This window comes from Primulina huaijiensis, unplaced genomic scaffold, assembly GCF_012295235.1.
Source record: "Primulina huaijiensis isolate GDHJ02 unplaced genomic scaffold, ASM1229523v2 scaffold38877, whole genome shotgun sequence".
Taxonomy (NCBI): domain Eukaryota; kingdom Viridiplantae; phylum Streptophyta; class Magnoliopsida; order Lamiales; family Gesneriaceae; genus Primulina; species Primulina huaijiensis.
In genome coordinates, this window is record NW_027359117.1 from 25,349 (window position 1) to 43,311 (window position 17,963).

The 17,963-nt window shown below is 36.4% G+C and overlaps 3 protein-coding genes across 4 annotated transcripts; 2 read left to right on the forward strand and 1 right to left on the reverse strand.

Annotated features, from left to right (window-relative positions):
* The first annotated feature begins 142 nt into the window (after nt 1–142).
* LOC140968922 (zinc finger protein 4-like) lies at nt 143–2,636 on the forward strand. 2 transcript variants are annotated; one of them, XM_073430082.1, is made up of 2 exons: nt 143–409; nt 1,681–2,636. In XM_073430082.1, exon 2 carries the CDS (start codon nt 1,725–1,727, stop codon nt 2,430–2,432), a length of 708 nt encoding a protein of 235 aa, XP_073286183.1. In that variant the 5' UTR covers nt 143–409; nt 1,681–1,724; the 3' UTR covers nt 2,433–2,636. The 2 variants fall into 2 exon arrangements, with proteins under 2 accessions (XP_073286183.1, XP_073286184.1); XM_073430083.1 differs by lacking the exon at nt 143–409 and adding an exon at nt 446–595.
* A 9,686-nt stretch (nt 2,637–12,322) lies between these two features.
* LOC140968912 (probable ascorbate-specific transmembrane electron transporter 1) lies at nt 12,323–14,236 on the forward strand. The gene is made up of 5 exons (XM_073430060.1): nt 12,323–12,564; nt 12,673–12,721; nt 12,801–13,038; nt 13,154–13,157; nt 13,816–14,236. Exons 1-5 carry the CDS (start codon nt 12,397–12,399, stop codon nt 14,017–14,019), a joined length of 663 nt encoding a protein of 220 aa, XP_073286161.1. The 5' UTR covers nt 12,323–12,396; the 3' UTR covers nt 14,020–14,236.
* Nucleotides 14,189–17,564, reverse strand: LOC140968919 (mediator of RNA polymerase II transcription subunit 27-like). Its single transcript, XM_073430071.1, has 7 exons — nt 17,195–17,564; nt 16,365–16,530; nt 15,711–16,161; nt 14,954–15,013; nt 14,791–14,859; nt 14,667–14,710; nt 14,189–14,574 (listed from the first exon to the last, which is right to left on the reverse strand). Exons 1-7 carry the CDS (start codon nt 17,514–17,516, stop codon nt 14,394–14,396), a joined length of 1,293 nt encoding a protein of 430 aa, XP_073286172.1. The 5' UTR covers nt 17,517–17,564; the 3' UTR covers nt 14,189–14,393.
* Nucleotides 17,565–17,963: the final 399 nt, after the last annotated feature.

Here is a 17,963-nt window from a genome sequence, read left to right on the forward strand (position 1 = left end):
TCTAACAAGATGGTTTGGCTTACGTTAAAATTGTCAAAAACACATTTTAGTAATTTAATAAAAAAAATCAATATATATATATATATATATATATTGATGTGTATATGTATATATAATACTGTGTCGTGTAGGCCTGATTTGGCCCGACACTTGTTTTGGTGGTAGTGGGATTAGCATTTTCTGCTGCAGTGGTCTGTAAAATGCAAGCGAGGAAACATAAATAGCCCTGTGGAACACATTCATCTGCTGTATTTCTCTGACTTTATCTGATGTACCACCACCCCTTCTCTCTCCCGATCTTATCTCCATGTTATTCTCGTGTTGCTGAATCCCACCATTTTTGGTAAAAACTAGAATCTTGCATCATCTGTCTTTTCATCTCACAATCTGAGAAGCTTGCAGTTTCAAGGTACTTAAATGTGAAAAGCCCTAAACTTTTCTTGGGGTGTGTCATTATGTTTTTCTATGGGGGGGGTGGGTTACTTTTTTTTATTACTTTTTGTACCTGTGATTAACAGAAGGGCCTCGTTGATTCTTGTGACTCTGTAAAGCTGTGGATTAGTTTGAGTGAATTCTTGGATCATAAAGTTGTTATGTATGGTTTGTTTTTGGTTGGTGGTTTTGTTTTGTGTGCTTTATTTATTGGTTGGGAATTACATTAGAATTAGCTTCGATTTCTAGTACTTGTTGATTTCTGGCTGTGAAACCCATTATATTTCTGTTTCTTGAACATCTATGTGTATATCTTTCTTTTATTAAACTCATAAAATTGGAAAGTAAATCATATTTACTTAAAAACGAAAGAAAAAACTAGTGCCATGATTATCAATCTTCCGGATTATTGAATAGGGAACGCGATTTTAGCTTTCTTCCCAAGAAACTTGGAATTTTTAAGAATGGAAATGATGTTTGAGGAATTTTTATCCTTTGAAACTGCCTTGCCCTTTCGTTGCTAGATCCACGTGGAATCTAAGTTGGGATGCCATTGACAAATATGTCCCAAGAAAGTTTCTCTTTTCTTTCACTACTTCACCTAATCGTAAATCCCATTTCCTAATCTTCTTGTTGAATCTTTGCAAGGTTAACATTGGTTTGAAGTGTAAACTGACCACAAACTCGTATTGAACGAGACCAAATTTCCTTTCAAAACTTGAATCAAAAGTTTGAATACAATAGTTTCCATAGTTGTTTCGAATTTACAAAGAACTGTTGGTTCGCCGCAGTGTTATCCTATTCCAGGTTACTGATGTTCTGCTTGTACTAAAATCACAGCGTGGCTTAGTTAATACTTTAGTTGTTTTATCCTCTCTTCTTTGGAGTATATATGCCCTTTCAAAGAATCTTGATTTTCGGTAATCCTCGTAGAACAACCAGTAGTTGACATGATGTGGATCATTGGTTGCTTGTTCAGTCTGGTTGCTTTAGCTCTAGATTTCAGCCCTTACACTCACTACGTTGCCTAGGTGGCCCTCGTAACGATATCGAATATGCTGGACACTAGAAATTTTAAGATATTATAGACGTCAGGACTTCAATATTTTGTGTCCAGTGGTATCTAGTTACCCCTAGCCAAGGTGCCAATGCTATGTTTCCTTGAATTCAGAAATGCTCCTACTTGAGTTTGTCCATTTAGTCAGCTGTCTTTGTTTGCACAAGTAATTAATTTCTTTGATTTTTCAGGTAACTCAGTTAACTTCACCAGAATATACTCAAAATCTTCCTCCATGAGGTCCTCGAATCTCAATCTCGAGTCAGAGGATGAATCCGAATCCACCAGCCATGTAGCTTCCAATATGTCCGTTCAAGAGACGTCCCCCGCCCATTCCAAAGAAGCCAACCACTCTCAAGAAACAACACCTCTTACTCTCGACCTCACACTAGGCTTCTTCAACAGCACCAATACCGATTCAAAAGGCGCAGATGAATCCCGGCACCCTCCAGCAGGTACCCGAGTTTTCTCATGCAACTACTGCCGCCGGAAGTTTTACAGCTCACAGGCATTGGGAGGACACCAGAATGCACACAAGAGAGAAAGAACTCTTGCGAAAAGGGCCATGCGAATGGGTATGTTATCAGAGAGATATGCTAGCTTAGCGTCTTTACCGCTCCATGGTTCTGCATTTCAATCTCTAGGCATCGAAGCTCATTCAGCAATGCACCAACAAATCGCCAGGCCTATTCAGAGGCCGACTCATGGGATCAAAGGTGGGGCAAGGTTTGTTGATCAAGGCTATTTTGGGAACATGCCTGCTGTATTCGTGGAGTATGATGATGCAGATATTTCGACATGGCCTGGAAGCTTTCGGCAAATCGAGGGGCATCATGGGAATCTGGGATTTCTTTCAGGACAAAGTTCTAACATATGTTTTGTGGCACCTGATCCGCCTCCGAGGACAGATTCATCGCTTCCTGATCTAAATTTGAAGCTGTGAACCATTTTTTTTTTCGCATGAGAAGTAGAGTTTAATTCGTTGAGACATTTGTCTTGATTCTTGGGAGTTTGATTCATCTCATGCTGTACAGGGTTTCTTGCCTGCTTTTCGAAAATACATGTTCTTGAATTGATGATGATCTCATTCGGATATTGTATGATTTACAAGCTCACTCGAGTTTTACTTCACTGACACTTAGCTACCTCTTGTTTTGCTCTCCAATAATCAAACGTTAACTGTGATATACGTTAAGAGTTTTGAAATAGCAAAAAATCTTTCGCGAACAATATTTGTGACATTCATAATCAATGAGAACGTAAATTTTTTTATAAATGCAATTTACAAAAGATTTCTTATAGCTTCAAATATATCGGCTGATCATCGGAAGACTACCCACTCGTTTTGATCTTTAGTGGGATTTTTTTTAAAAAAATTTGTATTCTGTACTATATTATCATTTTAAAAGGTATTATATTATAATTTGATATAATGTTTTTTTACTTACATGTATGGCCTAATCATGTGTATTTCTTACGAGCAGTTGCCGGAAAACTAAAGACATCATCTCGAACTGAACATTTGTTGGAATCGGGACAAACGACCATCATAACGAGCTTCTAGCGGTGGTTTATGTTGGAAATTTTAATAAAAATTTAAAGGTTGAATAAAAAATTGTGTCTCATGAATGTGGGAGTGTCTTTTGGCTCTCCACATTCTTGAGTTAATTGAAGAGTTTTGACTCTTCATATTCTTGAGTTAATGGGAAGATTAATTGAGTTAATTAATCTTCCATGACTCTTGGTGTGCATTTTGGGGCTTATAAATAGTGGGTTCATTTCCTCATTTCAAGAACATGAAATTTTCTCTCTTTCAAGCTCTCTCTTGCATTACATATTGTTATCTTTTCTTTTGGCCTCNACAATTTATCTAACAATCTTAAAACAGATTACTCATTACGTGTTGTTTCAGATATGGCTACTGAAACCAGTGTGCAAAGGGAAACTGGTCATGTTGTCCCTCCTCAAGTTGTCCCTCATGGTACCCCACGTGCTGCTGCGGTTACTGTTCCAGCCAGTCACGGTGAAAAACCTGAGAAGTTCACTGGTGTGGGCTTCAAAAGGTGGCAGCAGAAGATGCTGTTTTACTTGACGATGCTGAACCTGGCAAGATTCCTTACTGAGGAGGCTCCTAAACTCAACGAGGGTGATGGAGATGTTGAATCTGTTAGTGCGGTTGAGGCATGGACTCATTCTGATTTCTTATGCCGTAACTATGTACTCAACGGATTGGCCGATTCGCTCTACAACGTGTTTTGCGACAAGAAAACGGCTAAAGAACTGTGGGAATCTCTTGACAGAAAGTACAAAACCGAGGATGCCGGGGCCAAGAAATTTCTTGTTGGTCGTTTTTTGGACTTTAAAATGGTGGATTCAAAGCCGGTTATCAGCCAAGTTCAAGAACTCCAAGTGATTCTTCACGAGATTCACGGTGAGGGGATGACTTTGAGCGAATCATTCCAAGTGGCCGCTATTGTTGATAAGCTACCACCAGCTTGGAAGGATTTCAAAAATTACTTGAAGCACGAGCGAAAGGAGATGAATGTTGAAGAGCTCATTGTTCGACTTCGTATCGAGGAAGACAATAAGAGCTCGGAGACGATTGTTTTCTCCTTTTGCTGCTAAGGCAAATGTTGTCGAGCATGGTCAAAGCTCGAAAAAGAGAACATTTTCCTCTTCCAACAAAAAGTTGAACATGGGACCCAAGGGAGGCATTTCGAAGAAAAAGTTCTCCGGAAAATGCTACAATTGTGATGGTATGGGTCACAAGGCATCTGAGTGTAAGAAGCCGAAGAAAAACCGAGAGGCGAATGTGGTAGAGAACATTGCTCATGAGGTTTCGAACATGAATCTCTGTGCTGTAATATCAGAGGTTAATCTGGTGTGTTCTAATCCAAGGGAGTGGTGGATCGACACTGGTGCCACGCGCCATGTTTGCTGCGACAAGGAGATGTTTGCTACTCTTGAGGAATCTATGAATGGGGAAAAGCTATTCATGGGAAATTCCGCCACTTCGGAGATCAAGGGTGAAGGGAAAGTTATCCTAAAGATGACATCTGGAAAAGAACTGACTTTGAACAATGTGCTGTTTGTGCCTGACATCCGCAAGAACTTGGTGTCAGGGTCCCTTCTTAACAAGCATTGTTTCCGCATTGTATTCGAGTCAGATAAGATGGTTTTGTCGAAAAGTGGAATGTTTGTTGGCAAAAGGTATGTTTGTAATGGTTTATTCAAACTCAATGTGATGGCTATTAAGCCTGTGATGAATAAAGTTAATGCATTTGTTTACTTGCTTGAGTCTTCTTGTTTATGGCATGGTAGACTTAGACACGTTAATTATGATACAATTCGTAGACTAATTAACATGAAAAGCATTCCTGCATTCCAAATTGATAAACAACACAAATGTGAAACTTGTGTTGAGGCAAAACTAAAGAGATCATCTTTTCGAACTATTCAAAGAAATAGTGAACCACTTGATATAATTCACAGTGATGTATGTGATTTAAAAGGTGTACAAACTCGTGGTGGAAATAAATATTTCATTACTTTTGTTGACGATAGCACAAAATTTTTTTATGTGTATCTCCTCAAAAGTAAGGATGAAGCTATTGACAAATTTGTCCAATATAAGAGTGAAGTTGAAAATCAACTTAGCAATAAAATTAAGGTGCTAAGAAGTGATTGTGAAGGTGAATATGAATCACCATTTGCTGAGTTTTGTGCTCAACATGGTATCAAACACGAAAGAACTGCACCTTATTCTCCTCAACAAAATGGCATTGCAGAGAGAAAGAATCGCACCCTGAAAGAAATGATGAATGCGTTGTTATTAAGTTCTGGTTTACCACAGAACATGTGGGGAGAAGCTGTTTTAACAGCAAATTACCTTTTAAATAAGGTGCCCCGAAAGAAGCAAGATAAAATTTCATATGAGTTATGGAAAGGTAGAAGTCCTTCCTACCAATACTTGCGAGTGTGGGGGTGTCTTGCCAAGGTAGCAGTACCCACACCAAAGAAAGTAAAGATAGGACCAAAAACTGTGGATTGCATTTTCATTGGATATGCTCAAAACAGTAGTGCGTATCGTTTTCTTGTACATGAATCTCAAATACCTGATATTCACAAGAATACGATAATGGAATCAAGAAATGCTTCGTTCTTTGAACACATGTTTCCATACAAATCTAAGGAAGAACCAAGTTCATCCAAAAGATTGTATGAGACAATTGATAAAGAACAAGAGCTTGATCAAGATATTGAACCTAGACGTAGTAAGAGAGCTAGGACAGAGAAATCATTTGGTCCGGATTTCATCACTTTCATGATGGAAAGTGAACCTCAAAGCTTCAAGGAAGCAATAAGTTCATCTAAGGGACCTCTATGGAAAGAGGCTATCAATTCCGAAATGGAATCCATTTTACAAAACCATACGTGGGAATTAGTAAATCTTCCTCCGGGAAGCAAACCGCTAGGCTGTAAATGGGTTTTCAAAAGGAAAATGAAATCAGATGGAACCGTAGATAAGTATAAAGCTAGATTGGTAATTAAAGGTTACCATCAACATGAAGGGCTTGATTACTTTGACACATATTCTCCTGTATCGAGAATAACCTCTATTCGTGTGATACTTTCGATTGCCGCCTTACGGAATCTTGACGTACACCAAATGGACGTAAAGACAGCTTTTCTAAATGGAGATTTAGAAGAGGAAATTTACATGGAACAACCTGAGGGATTTTCTGCGATTGGGCAAGAAAATAAGGTATGTAAATTGGTGAAGTCTCTGTATGGCTTAAAACAAGCACCAAAGCAATGGCACGAAAAATTTGATAAAGCCATGATAGAAAGTGGATTTAAATTCAGTTAATGTGACAAATGTGTATACATAAAGGACACTGAAGTTGGATATGTCATTTTATGTCTTTACGTGGATGACATACTTATCATTGGTAGTAATGATAAGATGATTAATTCCACAAAGAGGTTATTGAACTCAAGATTTGACATGAAAGATTTGGGCTTAGCCGACGTAATCCTTGGAATTAAAATTCATAGAACATCAGAAGGGCTAGTCCTAAGTCAGTCACATTATGTTGACAAAATACTTGAGAAATTCAATAATGATGACTCTGCATTGGCTAGAACCCCGATAGACACCAGTTAGCATCTATCAAAGAATCGATGTGAGACTATGTCTCAATTAAAATACTCTCGAGTCATTGGAAGTCTGATGTACTTAGTGAGTTGTATAAGACCAGACATAGCTTATGCAGTAAGCAAATTGAGTAGATTCACGAGTAATCCAGGAGTTGAACACTGGAAAGCAATTATCAGATTGCTAAGATACTTAAGGTACACTCGCGATCATGGGCTGCACTATATCAGATACCCTGCTGTTATTGAAGGATACAGTGATGCAAATTGGATATCTGATATGAAAGACTCAAAATCTACAAGTGGATTTGTATTCACTTTAGGAGGTGCAGCAATTGCGTGAAAATCTTCTAAACAAACTGTAATAGCCAGATCCACGATGGAATCTGAGTTTATAGCTCTTGACAAGTGTGGTGAAGAGGCTGAATGGCTGCGTCATTTTTTAGAAGATGTTCCAGGATGGGAAAAACCTGTGCCGGCTATATGCATACATTGTGATAGCCAATCTGCGATTGGAAGGGCACAAAATAATATGTATAATGGTAAGTCTAGGCATATACGTCGTAGACATAATACCATTAGACAACTACTCTCAACTGGAGTTATATCTGTTGACTATGTAAAGTCAAAGGATAATATAGCGGATCCGCTAACAAAAGGGTTAAACAGAGAGTTAGTTGCGAAAATGTCAAGGGGAATGGGGCTCAAGCCTATAGAATAAATTGGTGTGAAGGAAAACCCAACCTACGCTGACTGGAGATCCCAAGAACTAGGTTCAATGGGAAAACCTAATCGCACTGATTTGGTAGATCACTGTGGGGGTTATCCCTAGTCCGTTCCTATTATAAAACAGTGAATGTTGAGGATAATCTTACGGCTTTTAATGATTCTGATAAGAAGCAATACAGAATCACCTATGTGAGAGAGAAGTGGGGCCGCTTCGAAGGAATTGCAGGGCTCAATTCTAGACCCTCTTGCAGAACCAGGCGTGTGTTCATGGCCAAAACGAACACAATCATGAGAACTGAATAGTATCAGGGAGAATCTTGTGTGAAGTATATCTTAATTTACATAAACGGCAGAACAGTTCAAGGACATCATATCTACTGGTCAGCTAGTAAAGCAAATATATTTCATGAGGGAAGGTTCAAAGGGTAACACCTACCTATCCTATGCAGGATTCAACTGTAGAACTTTGTCACCAAGATTTGTATCAATTTTCATTCATGTGGGGGATTGTTGGAAATTTTAATAAAAATTTAAAGGTTGAATAAAAAATTGTGTCTCATGAATGTGGGAGTGTCTTTTGGCTCTCCACATTCTTGAGTTAATTGAAGAGTTTTGACTCTTCATATTCTTGAGTTAATGGGAAGATTAATTGAGTTAATTAATCTTCCATGACTCTTGGTGTGCATTTTGGGGCTTATAAATAGTGGGTTCATTTCCTCATTTCAAGAACATGAAATTTTCTCTCTTTCAAGCTCTCTCTTGCATTACATATTGTTATCTTTTCTTTTGGCCTCTCGTAAAATCTCGGTGATAAAGTAAAGGTACGTTTTCAGTTCGCCGTAGTAGTGTCTCGTGCTAAGTCACTGCTGGTTGTTCCGTTGTATCCTGGGAAACAGACGTCCGCTGAAACCTCGAAGCACATACCGGAGAGGGTGAATCTGTTTTAAGGAAACTGTACATGCTACAGGCCTCGGTTTGGTTTTGTTTTCTTTTACATAATAGTCATACTGTAAACATCACACTTGTTTCGGTTATTACTTTATCTCTACAAGTTTGTTTTTACGCTACTGGTTTTAGCAATTTATCTAACAGTTTAAAAAGTATACATAACTAAAAAAAATTTACATAATTAAAGTTATCGAACTTGATAAATTACTAACTGAATGAAAAAGTTACTAATTTATCTACTTCGTTAAATTTAATTATGTGATTTTTTTTAATTATGCGTACTTTTTAAATTTGAACGTCATTCAGGTTTAGATAGTTAACATCTTTCTCTGTGATCTGATTTTCCTACTCAAGCTCTTTGTTTTCTTGTTCCCTCAATATCATTTCGTACTTTGTTTCCATATTTTGCTCAATTTTTGCAAAATGTTTTTCTATTAAAACAATTTTCGTATCGTCTTTTTCATAATATTGTATCACTAGTTCTTTCATTTCTTTGAACAAATCTACGTACAACCTTTGGATCTTTCGATCATTCCCTCTCGCGGACTTTTTAAGGTCTTCCTTTCCATTGGTATACTGGTTTTGCCCAATTCCTGCACATTGTCTCTTCATCAACAGCAGGTGTAGGAGAATGTGGAGAAAAGAGACAAAGATGATTTGCCATCAATATTGTTTTTCAGCTTTAGGGTAGCATTTGTCGAAAGTTCTTTGAATTTTGATGTGATGACTCAATGATTTACTTGATATTCATGGATGCTAGATGCTTCGATATTGATGTATTAGTGACATCATTGCATTGCATATTGAGCCTTATTCAATTCAGATTTGATATGGTGGAGATCGCTTGGATATGTTGGACGTATGTGGCTATAATTGAGTTGGCATAGTGTATGTGGAAGTCACTATTATGGCCTGAACACTCTTTAAAGGCGCATTATAGTTCTAGGATAGTAAAACACAACACCTCACCTCGATCGGAGAATTCGGTGGATGTTGATGGGGGATTTTCTTCCTTTGGGTACCTTATGACCAAATGGTTCAAAAAAATAGTATTTGATTAGGACACTCCAAACCAATATATCATAATTCCTAGTAGAAGAGTTTGATCAGGATGTTACAGTCCATATCTTCCATTTTGGTTGTTTTCTCAGCACTAACAAAGTTTTATCACAAGGCCATAGACTTTTATAATCTTGCACAAATATTGTTTGAGATTGTGGATACTAAACAAAAAAATTTCTGATTTGAAATTTGCTGAATTTCAGTTAAAATAAAATATTTCAAAATGAATACTTTCATTTCAAATGATTATCCGCTTTAATTGATTACTTCTAGTTCACTTATTTTTTTTGGGAAAACGAACACTCCTTTAGCAACATCCATGAAATTTCACCGCATATTGTATCATATATGTATTTATTTTCAATTTGGCAACTCCTCGATAAATCACCAATCCCTTGAAACTAGGATTGCTTTGATCATTGTCAAGTGTGAGATTATTAGAAGTGTTGTCAGTATTCTAAAAAGCGATAAGCGGTAGGCCGCCGGCTACCTAGCTACCGCCTAACGCCTAGTCGCTTAAACACTGCCTAAGCAGTTTTTAAAATTATTTTTTATAATATTTAGTAACATTATATAGTAATATCTTTAAATTAATACTTATTTTTATTGATATTAAATCATTGTTTGCTATAGGTAGAGAGTATATGACTAATAAAAAAAATAAGATGAATTTTTTATTTTATGATATTAAATCATTGTTTAAATTAATTCAATATCATCATTGAAATATTCCTCTTCTTCAAATACAAAATCATCATTATGAATTTTTCTCGTTCTAGATCGCAGACGAAGATGAAGTTTGATGTGTTAGACCAAGCCCAAAAATCACATTGTTTGTTGGAATTTGATTTATGACCTATAAAAACATTATCTTTCATTTTTAAAGTGATTTTTTAATCTAAATTAAAGGACCAAAACCCTTTAAAAAAAATAAAAATAAAATCTCCAACCACCTAGGCAGCGTTGTCTAAATGGCAGTGTAGTCACTCACTATTTTTTATAATTACATTTTGATCCTCATTTAAATATAATATGAATTATTAAAAATATTGTACATATCCGCAACGTGTACGTCAATGTTCTAGACATGTTAAAAATAATTATAAGATAAAAATGTTCGAAAAGATAAAAGAAAGATGAGCTTGTAATGTCAAAAACTTTATATTGGACCTACAATTCATTTATTGAAGAAGCTCTTTTTGTGCGGAGACTGGTTGGTTTTTGAGAACATACGATTATGGATGATAAATCAACGTATATGAATAATATTATTATAATCTTTTGTAAAACTTGAGTCAAATATTAAATTAAACAAATATATGTATCGACCAATGTTTTCTTTGACGTCAAATGGTGCCTTAGAAGCATGTGAACGGTGGTGCAGTTTGTGACATCTTTTGTCCATATATTTTTTTAAAAAAAATTCCATATTTACTTTATATGTGGCTTCTCACAAACTTGCACGGAATTAACAAAATAAACTAGTTGCTGCAATTGGAAATACCAATGTCCCACAAGCAACACAATGAGACCTCAAATGACCACCTAGGGAATCTTGAATCCTTTGGATTTTCCTATATCAGACATGCCTGATTTTAGAAGACCATGCCACACGGAGCTTTCTATTGACACTTTTAGTGTCGTTTTTGGCATCTGAATGTACTTTTTCTTTGGTTTAAATCTCATTGAAAACCGTTGTCGTATGTGTGTTTTTTAAACAAAAGACAACGGTTTTATAGGTGTCAAAGACAACGGTTTTTAGGGTCAATGACAACGGTTTTGTAAATTCGTTGTCTTTTGAGCGTTTTTTAGGGTCAAAGACAACGATTTATAGAAACGTTGTCTATTAGCGTGTTTTTTTTGACAATTGACAACGGTTTTCTTAAACTGTTGTGGAAAATGTGTTGTAAAACGTATTTAGCGACGGTTTTGCTGAAACCGTCGCTATCGTTAGCGACGATTTTATGTAAACCGTCGCGAAATTAAAAATAGCGACGGTTTGGCCTACAACCGTCGCTATATATAGCGACGGTATAATATCTGTCGCTATATTTAGCGACAGTTTTAAATAAATCCGTCGCATATTTTTACTTAGCGACGATTGTTATTACACCGTCGCTAATTTTCGCGACGGTTATTAGCGACGGTGTTAGCATAACCGTCGCTAAAATTAGCGACGGTTAAGAAAACATTGTCACAAATTATAAATCGCCGACGGGTCATTAATAAACCGTCGCTAATTAACCAAAACTCGTCGCAACTCTTCTTTAAATACCCACTCACTCGGTCCATTTTAAAACACACAACTTTACAACACTTAAAATTTTTCTTACATAATTTTAGTTTCGGTAATTTTAAAAATTTGTTCCAAGTTTTTGAAATCCCCGCTTATTTATGTAAATTTTTTCGTTTTATTATTGTTAAATTTTTAAGTTTTAGTTAAGATCTTAGTCTATTCAAATTACAAGTTTTTTTAGAATTATTAAATTGTTAAAAGTAATTTTTTTTATTTTACTGAAAATATTAGCGACGGAAATCATGAATGAAATGCCGCTAAAATTAGCGACGGAATGCATTGCCTAACTGTCGCTAATGGTAGCGACGGTATTTAACACCGTCGCTAATTTTAGCGACGGTATTAAAAACCGTCGCTAACGAGCGAGGGTTTAACAAAAATCCGTCGCAATATTTATGTACGACGATTTGTTAAAAACCGTCGCAAATTGTAGCTTCAACAACGGATAAAAACCGTTGTCTTTGAGCGCACTCTTTAACCACATGGGCTTTAACAACAGTTTTAAAAGACCTACGACAACGGTTTTCTTGTAGTGTAATTTTCCTATTTCAGACAACATATTTTTTAAAGCTAGCAAATGAAATATGTTATTTACTACAAAACACAGCACAATGTAGGGCGATTAAAGTGTTCCAAAACTAGAACATCAAGGTGGTGTAAAACTTATATATCTTCTCAACGTCGTAGCTAGCAAATCATATTCCCTTTTAGGAGAATGGCTCTCGAAAGAAGCTTAAGCTACAATAAGTCGTCGGCGCTTCCTGTACTGACTCTTTTCGCACATGTTGTGGCAATAGCATTGATCACTCTACTCCTTGTTTGGCTGCTTCATTTCAGGGAAGGTGATGCTTTTAAAGCAGATGTGGAAGCCGAGATTTTTAATGTGAACTTTTATTTATTTATGCATTCCGTTTCTCACCTTTTCTAAAATGTCTGGACGACGTTAGGATTGCATATAACTTATCAATTAGATATATATTGCATGTTGCAGTTGCATCCACTACTGATGGTTATTGGTTTTGTCTTACTCTCTGGTGAAGGTAAACAAATAAAAACATGAGGTTATATATTTTCGAATCTTCTTTTTATTGTTGAGATATATATATAATTTGTTTACAGCAATCTTGGCATACATGACCGTGCCGGCTATTAGGAAATGGCCGAGACTGATTCATTTGGTGGTGCATTTGGTGGCACTCGGGGCCGGAATCGTGGGGATTTATGCAGTCTTCAAGTTTCACAGTGACAAGGGAATTGCCCACATGTATTCCTTCCATTCTTGGTTGGGCATGTCCACTATATGTATTAATGGTTTGGAGATATTTATGGATAATACTTTACAAGTGTTAAAAAATCTGCTTAAATAATTTCGAATCTCGATCTTATTCTTCTTTGTTGCATTAAAGTGTTCCCATTTCTCACATAATTTTAGTTTTTTTTTTTTTAAAAAAAGTCATTGAAATTCAGTTTAGAAAAGTAATGGTTCTTAATAAAAAAATTATTTTGGGAATTTTGAGTTTAAGTCATGAGAATTTTCCATTTGGTACTATTCAACTCTCATTTGACGATTGTTCACCAAGCCCCCCCCCCCCCCCCCCCTTTTTTTTTTCTTTTTCTTTTTTCTCCTCACACCCTTCTCTTATTTTTTTTTTTTTTTTTTTTTTATTCTGTTTTTATGGCCCCCCCCCCCCCCCCCCCCCTTTTTTTTTTCTTTTTCTTTTTTCTCCTCACACCCTTCTCTTATTTTTTTTTTTTTTTTTTTATTCTGTTTTTATGGCCCCCCCCCCCCCCCCCCCCACCTTTAATTTTACACGATTCATTCAACCTCTCGAGCTTCCATTTTAATTTCTATATAGTTATTTTGGTAGACAAAATATTTGGAAAATAATTGATTCTCTCTTAAGTCTCAAAGGCACACAGAAATAAATAAATAAGTAAAAATTGCATTATAATTATTATAATAAATATTAAGATAGAGATTTGAGTCTAATTCGACCTAAAAACTAACTCGAGGGTAATATTTGACTCACATAATAGATAGCAAAGTAGTACATCAGAGATATCAAACATCATTTATTTTATTTTTCTAGCTATATATAGTATTCCCATGTGACAAATGCGTTTCATATACTAGTTTATGTGTGTTTCAGTGGCTATTCTCTTTCTTCTCGTTCGTTTATCCTCGAGTACAAGAATCGATAAGGAAAAGGCTAGCACCATGGCACGCAGTATCAGGCACCATCATCTTCTTCATGGCCATTTTAAGCGCAGAAACTGGGATGGTCGAGAAATTCTTCTTCTCGGGTTTACACCAAAATCAAGAAGCACTTGTAGTTAACTTCACTGCGCTCTTGATGTTCGTGTTTGCCGCGTCTGTTGTTGCAAGTGTTCTCTACTATTAGCGACGTACTTTCATGCATGTGGGTTAAATATATTCAAACTTCAACCGTTAATGATCATTTGAATTAAAAATTTTAAAACCACCTCGACATTTTTTGCAGCGGACATAAAATTAGTCTTGGAATGAAAATAACATGTCAACTTGGAGTATACAATCAGATTTCCCCGTGATCAGGACAAGTGTTTTCGTAGCCTCGACGGTGTTTGATATAATCTATTGGCAAATTCCAACATTGGACGTATATTTCAAGGGTTCAAATAATCTGAACTAAAAGATATATTACTAATCTAATAAAAGAGAAAAAGAAGCATCTATGCTTTATCTGAAAAGCAGCTTATATGAAAAGCCAGCATGAGATCCAGGCCACTACAGCTCTCCATCGAGCTGTTTTTTGCTGAAATTTTGCTGGCAGAAAAGCTACGGAAAGGGCGCCTCACAGGAGGTAAAATCAAACCTGATTGTTTGTCCATTAATAGTAGCTTGCCACACTTGCTGCACGGTTACAACTTCGATGGTTCAGTTTAGAAACAGTAGCAATGCACGTAGTATAAGTAAAGTAAATCATGGATAAATCAAAATTTCACCTGCAAACTTTGGTAAACAAAGTTCGATAACTGCAGATCCAGTGCTGCAATGACATAATCAGAAGTTAACAATAATCTGAAGTTAAGGTCGGATTGTCATGAATTTTTGGCAAACATGAAATACCAGCAAATAATGTAAGGCTGATTCGGGATTGACACAAATGAAGAATTGCAGAGCCATAGAAGCATGTTCCTGCAGAGAGAGCTCGTTGAAGGATATAAATTTTTCAGAACAAACTTTCGGGCCCCCACAAATAGTGATGGGAAAATAACAGTATGGCTCTTACCGAGACATGTCTAAACACATGATGCAATGAAAAGCCATGTCCGTGTAAGTGGCTGCCACCCTTAAAACCAATTATAAACAGTAAAATTTCAGCAATATTTAAAACAATTGTTGAAGATCCGATAAGAATTCTATAAGAATCTGATAAGATCATATCGGATAAGTTGTTTTATGTTTAAATCTTTTATCCTTTGGTTGTAATTTAAATATTTGGATAGATTGGGTTGTTAGCCTTAGGTTTTCTGCATTCTATAAGTATAGCACTGTATTCAGATTTTATTTGAAGTGAAATAAGATATTCTCACCTCCACATTCTCTTCATAAATGTCACAACAATATTTATATATGGGAAAAATTAGCGATAGAGTAAGTTCAAAGTCGCTCCGAACCTTACAAAGCTGATTTATTTTGAAATTAATTACCAGAATGAGCACAAGCCAAAATAAGAAAAACATGGTAGTGCATACATGCATACAAAATGTCGTATTTCTCAAGGGATATGGGTTTTTTTTTTTGGCTTAAACATGTTCCTCTTGAGTAATATACTTGCACACTCCTCAAAATCTCAAGTCACAAAAACTTTAATCTTCCCCTGTTTGCAAGCATGAAAAGGGCCTCCAGTGTTAACAAAAAAGAAAAGATACCATGACATTACTTGACAACTCAGTCCAGATGTGGAAAACAGCTTTCAGTGATATTGACAGAAATTTAAAGAAATAAAACATACAGCACAACCAAGTATATCTAGATGAAATCACCTCGTCAGGAGAAAAGAAAGCTACAGCATCCGCATCGATGGAACCAGCTGTGTGCAGAGATATTACTGCTCTAAAAACAGAAGGCAGAAATAGCTCGATTACAGCAGCTTCATCTATTGCGTGAATACTTGCCGATTCTTGTCTTAACTGGGTTGTACAAGGGAAGCCATGATCTTTTGACAATTCAATAGAACTTTCATTTGCAGCAGAGGGAAATGCAGATGCCCGCTTTAACCAATCCAACCTCCGATAAGTAAATGTTCTAAAATCGGGAATTTCTTTCTCTAAATGGGACAAGATATCAGATACCGATCTCTGATCGCCAAGCTGTTCTTGAGGATTCAGAGGTAGGGGACTGCAAAGTTTCTTTGCAGCCGATTCCACAGTAGAATCATCAGCAAGGTGAGGGAAAAAACGCCTTTTTTGATCTGTAAAGGCTTTAAGAGCCAATCTGCACAATTGAAGCTACAGTAATGTGCAACAACTTGACAATTTGAAAACTTTATACATGCACACACGAAAGCCCACACAAAAAATCAGGTATCCAAAGAATGAATGAACTGACAAAATTGTTTGGAACTTAACAGATTATACAACACAGCACTCTAGAACATTAAACTCAGGAAACAGATTAGCAAACAACAAGAAAATTACCTGGTCCGATCAACGGCAGAAGCACCAGCCTGACCAGCAAGTTGACGTTTCCACGCATAAGCAACAACAGCACCATCTGGGCAAACCAATGGCATGTGGAGACCCCAAGAATTACTTCGTGAACGAAGAGAATCATTCAGAACACCAGATTCCTCCAGCTGCCTTCCTAACAAAGATGACAGCATGTTAAGACTTATAAAGGATAACTCAGACTCCTACAGGTTTAATCAACTTTCCTTGACACATGAAAATCAACAGATAGAAGAGATGGTGAAATTTTTTCCTATATCAAATTGGGTTAGTGACGTCACAGTCGAATATATCTGAAAATCTCAAAATCTATAGCTTAAAAATGTTAAGAGCATTCTTGAATGCCTGCAACGGTTTTAGCAAATAATTGTATAATAACTCAAAAGGCTTCTTTTACACCCAAATCAGTACCACTCGAAAAACTGTTTTTGCACAGCAGACCCAGATCCCACGCTTCAGTCACATAATCCATTCTCATGGAAACAAACTTGAATATAAACTCAACCAAAAATCCAGATATCTAGAAACTGGGTTTAGAAGATGGAAAACAGACCTCAAACCAAAACACAATTTCAGAGTTTTCTAAGACATAAAACACCCAAAAAAATTCAATTTTCACAAAATTTAAACAAGAATTTCAACACATCCCTAAACCGAGTTCATAGTCAATGATATTCAAACCCTAAGAATGAAAAATCTAACTAACTCCATAAGGAAACACAATTTTGACCGATCTGTCAAATTTTACCACCGATTTCAAGAAAAGTTTAATTGATGAGAACAAATGTAGCGTCACCTACCTATGGAGCGAAGGTTTTGTAGGTGCTGGCGCATTAAGGATTCTTCTTTAACAAATAAATTCAAACACCTAGAAGACTGCTGATGGTGAGGCTCCGACGCCACGAAAAATAGAGCTTCCAGAAGTCGATCCGCTCCTATCCTTACATCAGCTATCAGCCGCCCCGCCTCACCCAGTCGTTCCAAAGCTTGCGCCACCTGCTTCGGCGGCGCATCCCCCGCCTCCGGTGGTGGTGTAGCCGCCTGCTGCATTTTTTTCCTTGTCTTCCTTTTGTCGGTGATTATTCCATGGGTTGGTTTGAAGGAAAAGAAGAGTTTGTTCATTTGGTTTGGGCCTTTTTACTTTCTAAATTTAATATGATCCGACCCAACTCAAAAAGCCTATGGGCTCGGCTTTTTTATTATAATGTATAAAATTTTCAGATATAATGTTTAAAATTTATAGAAAAGAGAGTTAAAACTGAAGCCAAACCCGTGATTGCTACTTTAATTCTCCATTTTAATGATTACTATGAAATAATCCGATACTTATATCATTTATGAATATTTGATGTGCTGTATACCGTTATCAATAGGTCCATCCAAGTTATTAAAACTCTTAATAATTACGTTTTCTGTCGAAAATTTTCAAATAATTTTTTAAATAGAAAATAATATCATCATGACACGAAATTATAATCAAATGAAATTGCTTACATACTATACTGATAATAATTAGAAGCGAACTGATCGCTTGTCAAAACAAATGCCAAATGTTCAACAATCATGTGA

What these genes read in the sequence shown, in the direction of transcription:
- LOC140968922 (XM_073430082.1), top strand. Translation starts at nt 1,725, where the DNA reads ATGAGGTCCTCGAATCTCAATCTCGAGTCAGAGGATGAATCCGAATCC.
- LOC140968912 (XM_073430060.1), top strand. Translation starts at nt 12,397, where the DNA reads ATGGCTCTCGAAAGAAGCTTAAGCTACAATAAGTCGTCGGCGCTTCCT. An exon ending in TGGAAGCCGAGATTTTTAAT is followed by an intron (nt 12,565 to 12,672) that starts GTGAACTTTTAT and finishes TGCATGTTGCAG; the next exon opens with TTGCATCCACTACTGATGGT. An exon ending in TGTCTTACTCTCTGGTGAAG is followed by an intron (nt 12,722 to 12,800) that starts GTAAACAAATAA and finishes ATTTGTTTACAG; the next exon opens with CAATCTTGGCATACATGACC.
- LOC140968919 (XM_073430071.1), bottom strand. Translation starts at nt 17,516, where the DNA reads ATGAACAAACTCTTCTTTTCCTTCAAACCAACCCATGGAATAATCACC. An exon ending in ACAAAACCTTCGCTCCATAG is followed by an intron (nt 16,531 to 17,194) that starts GTAGGTGACGCT and finishes CATCTTTGTTAG; the next exon opens with GAAGGCAGCTGGAGGAATCT. An exon ending in ATGTGTTTAGACATGTCTCG is followed by an intron (nt 14,860 to 14,953) that starts GTAAGAGCCATA and finishes CTCTCTCTGCAG; the next exon opens with GAACATGCTTCTATGGCTCT.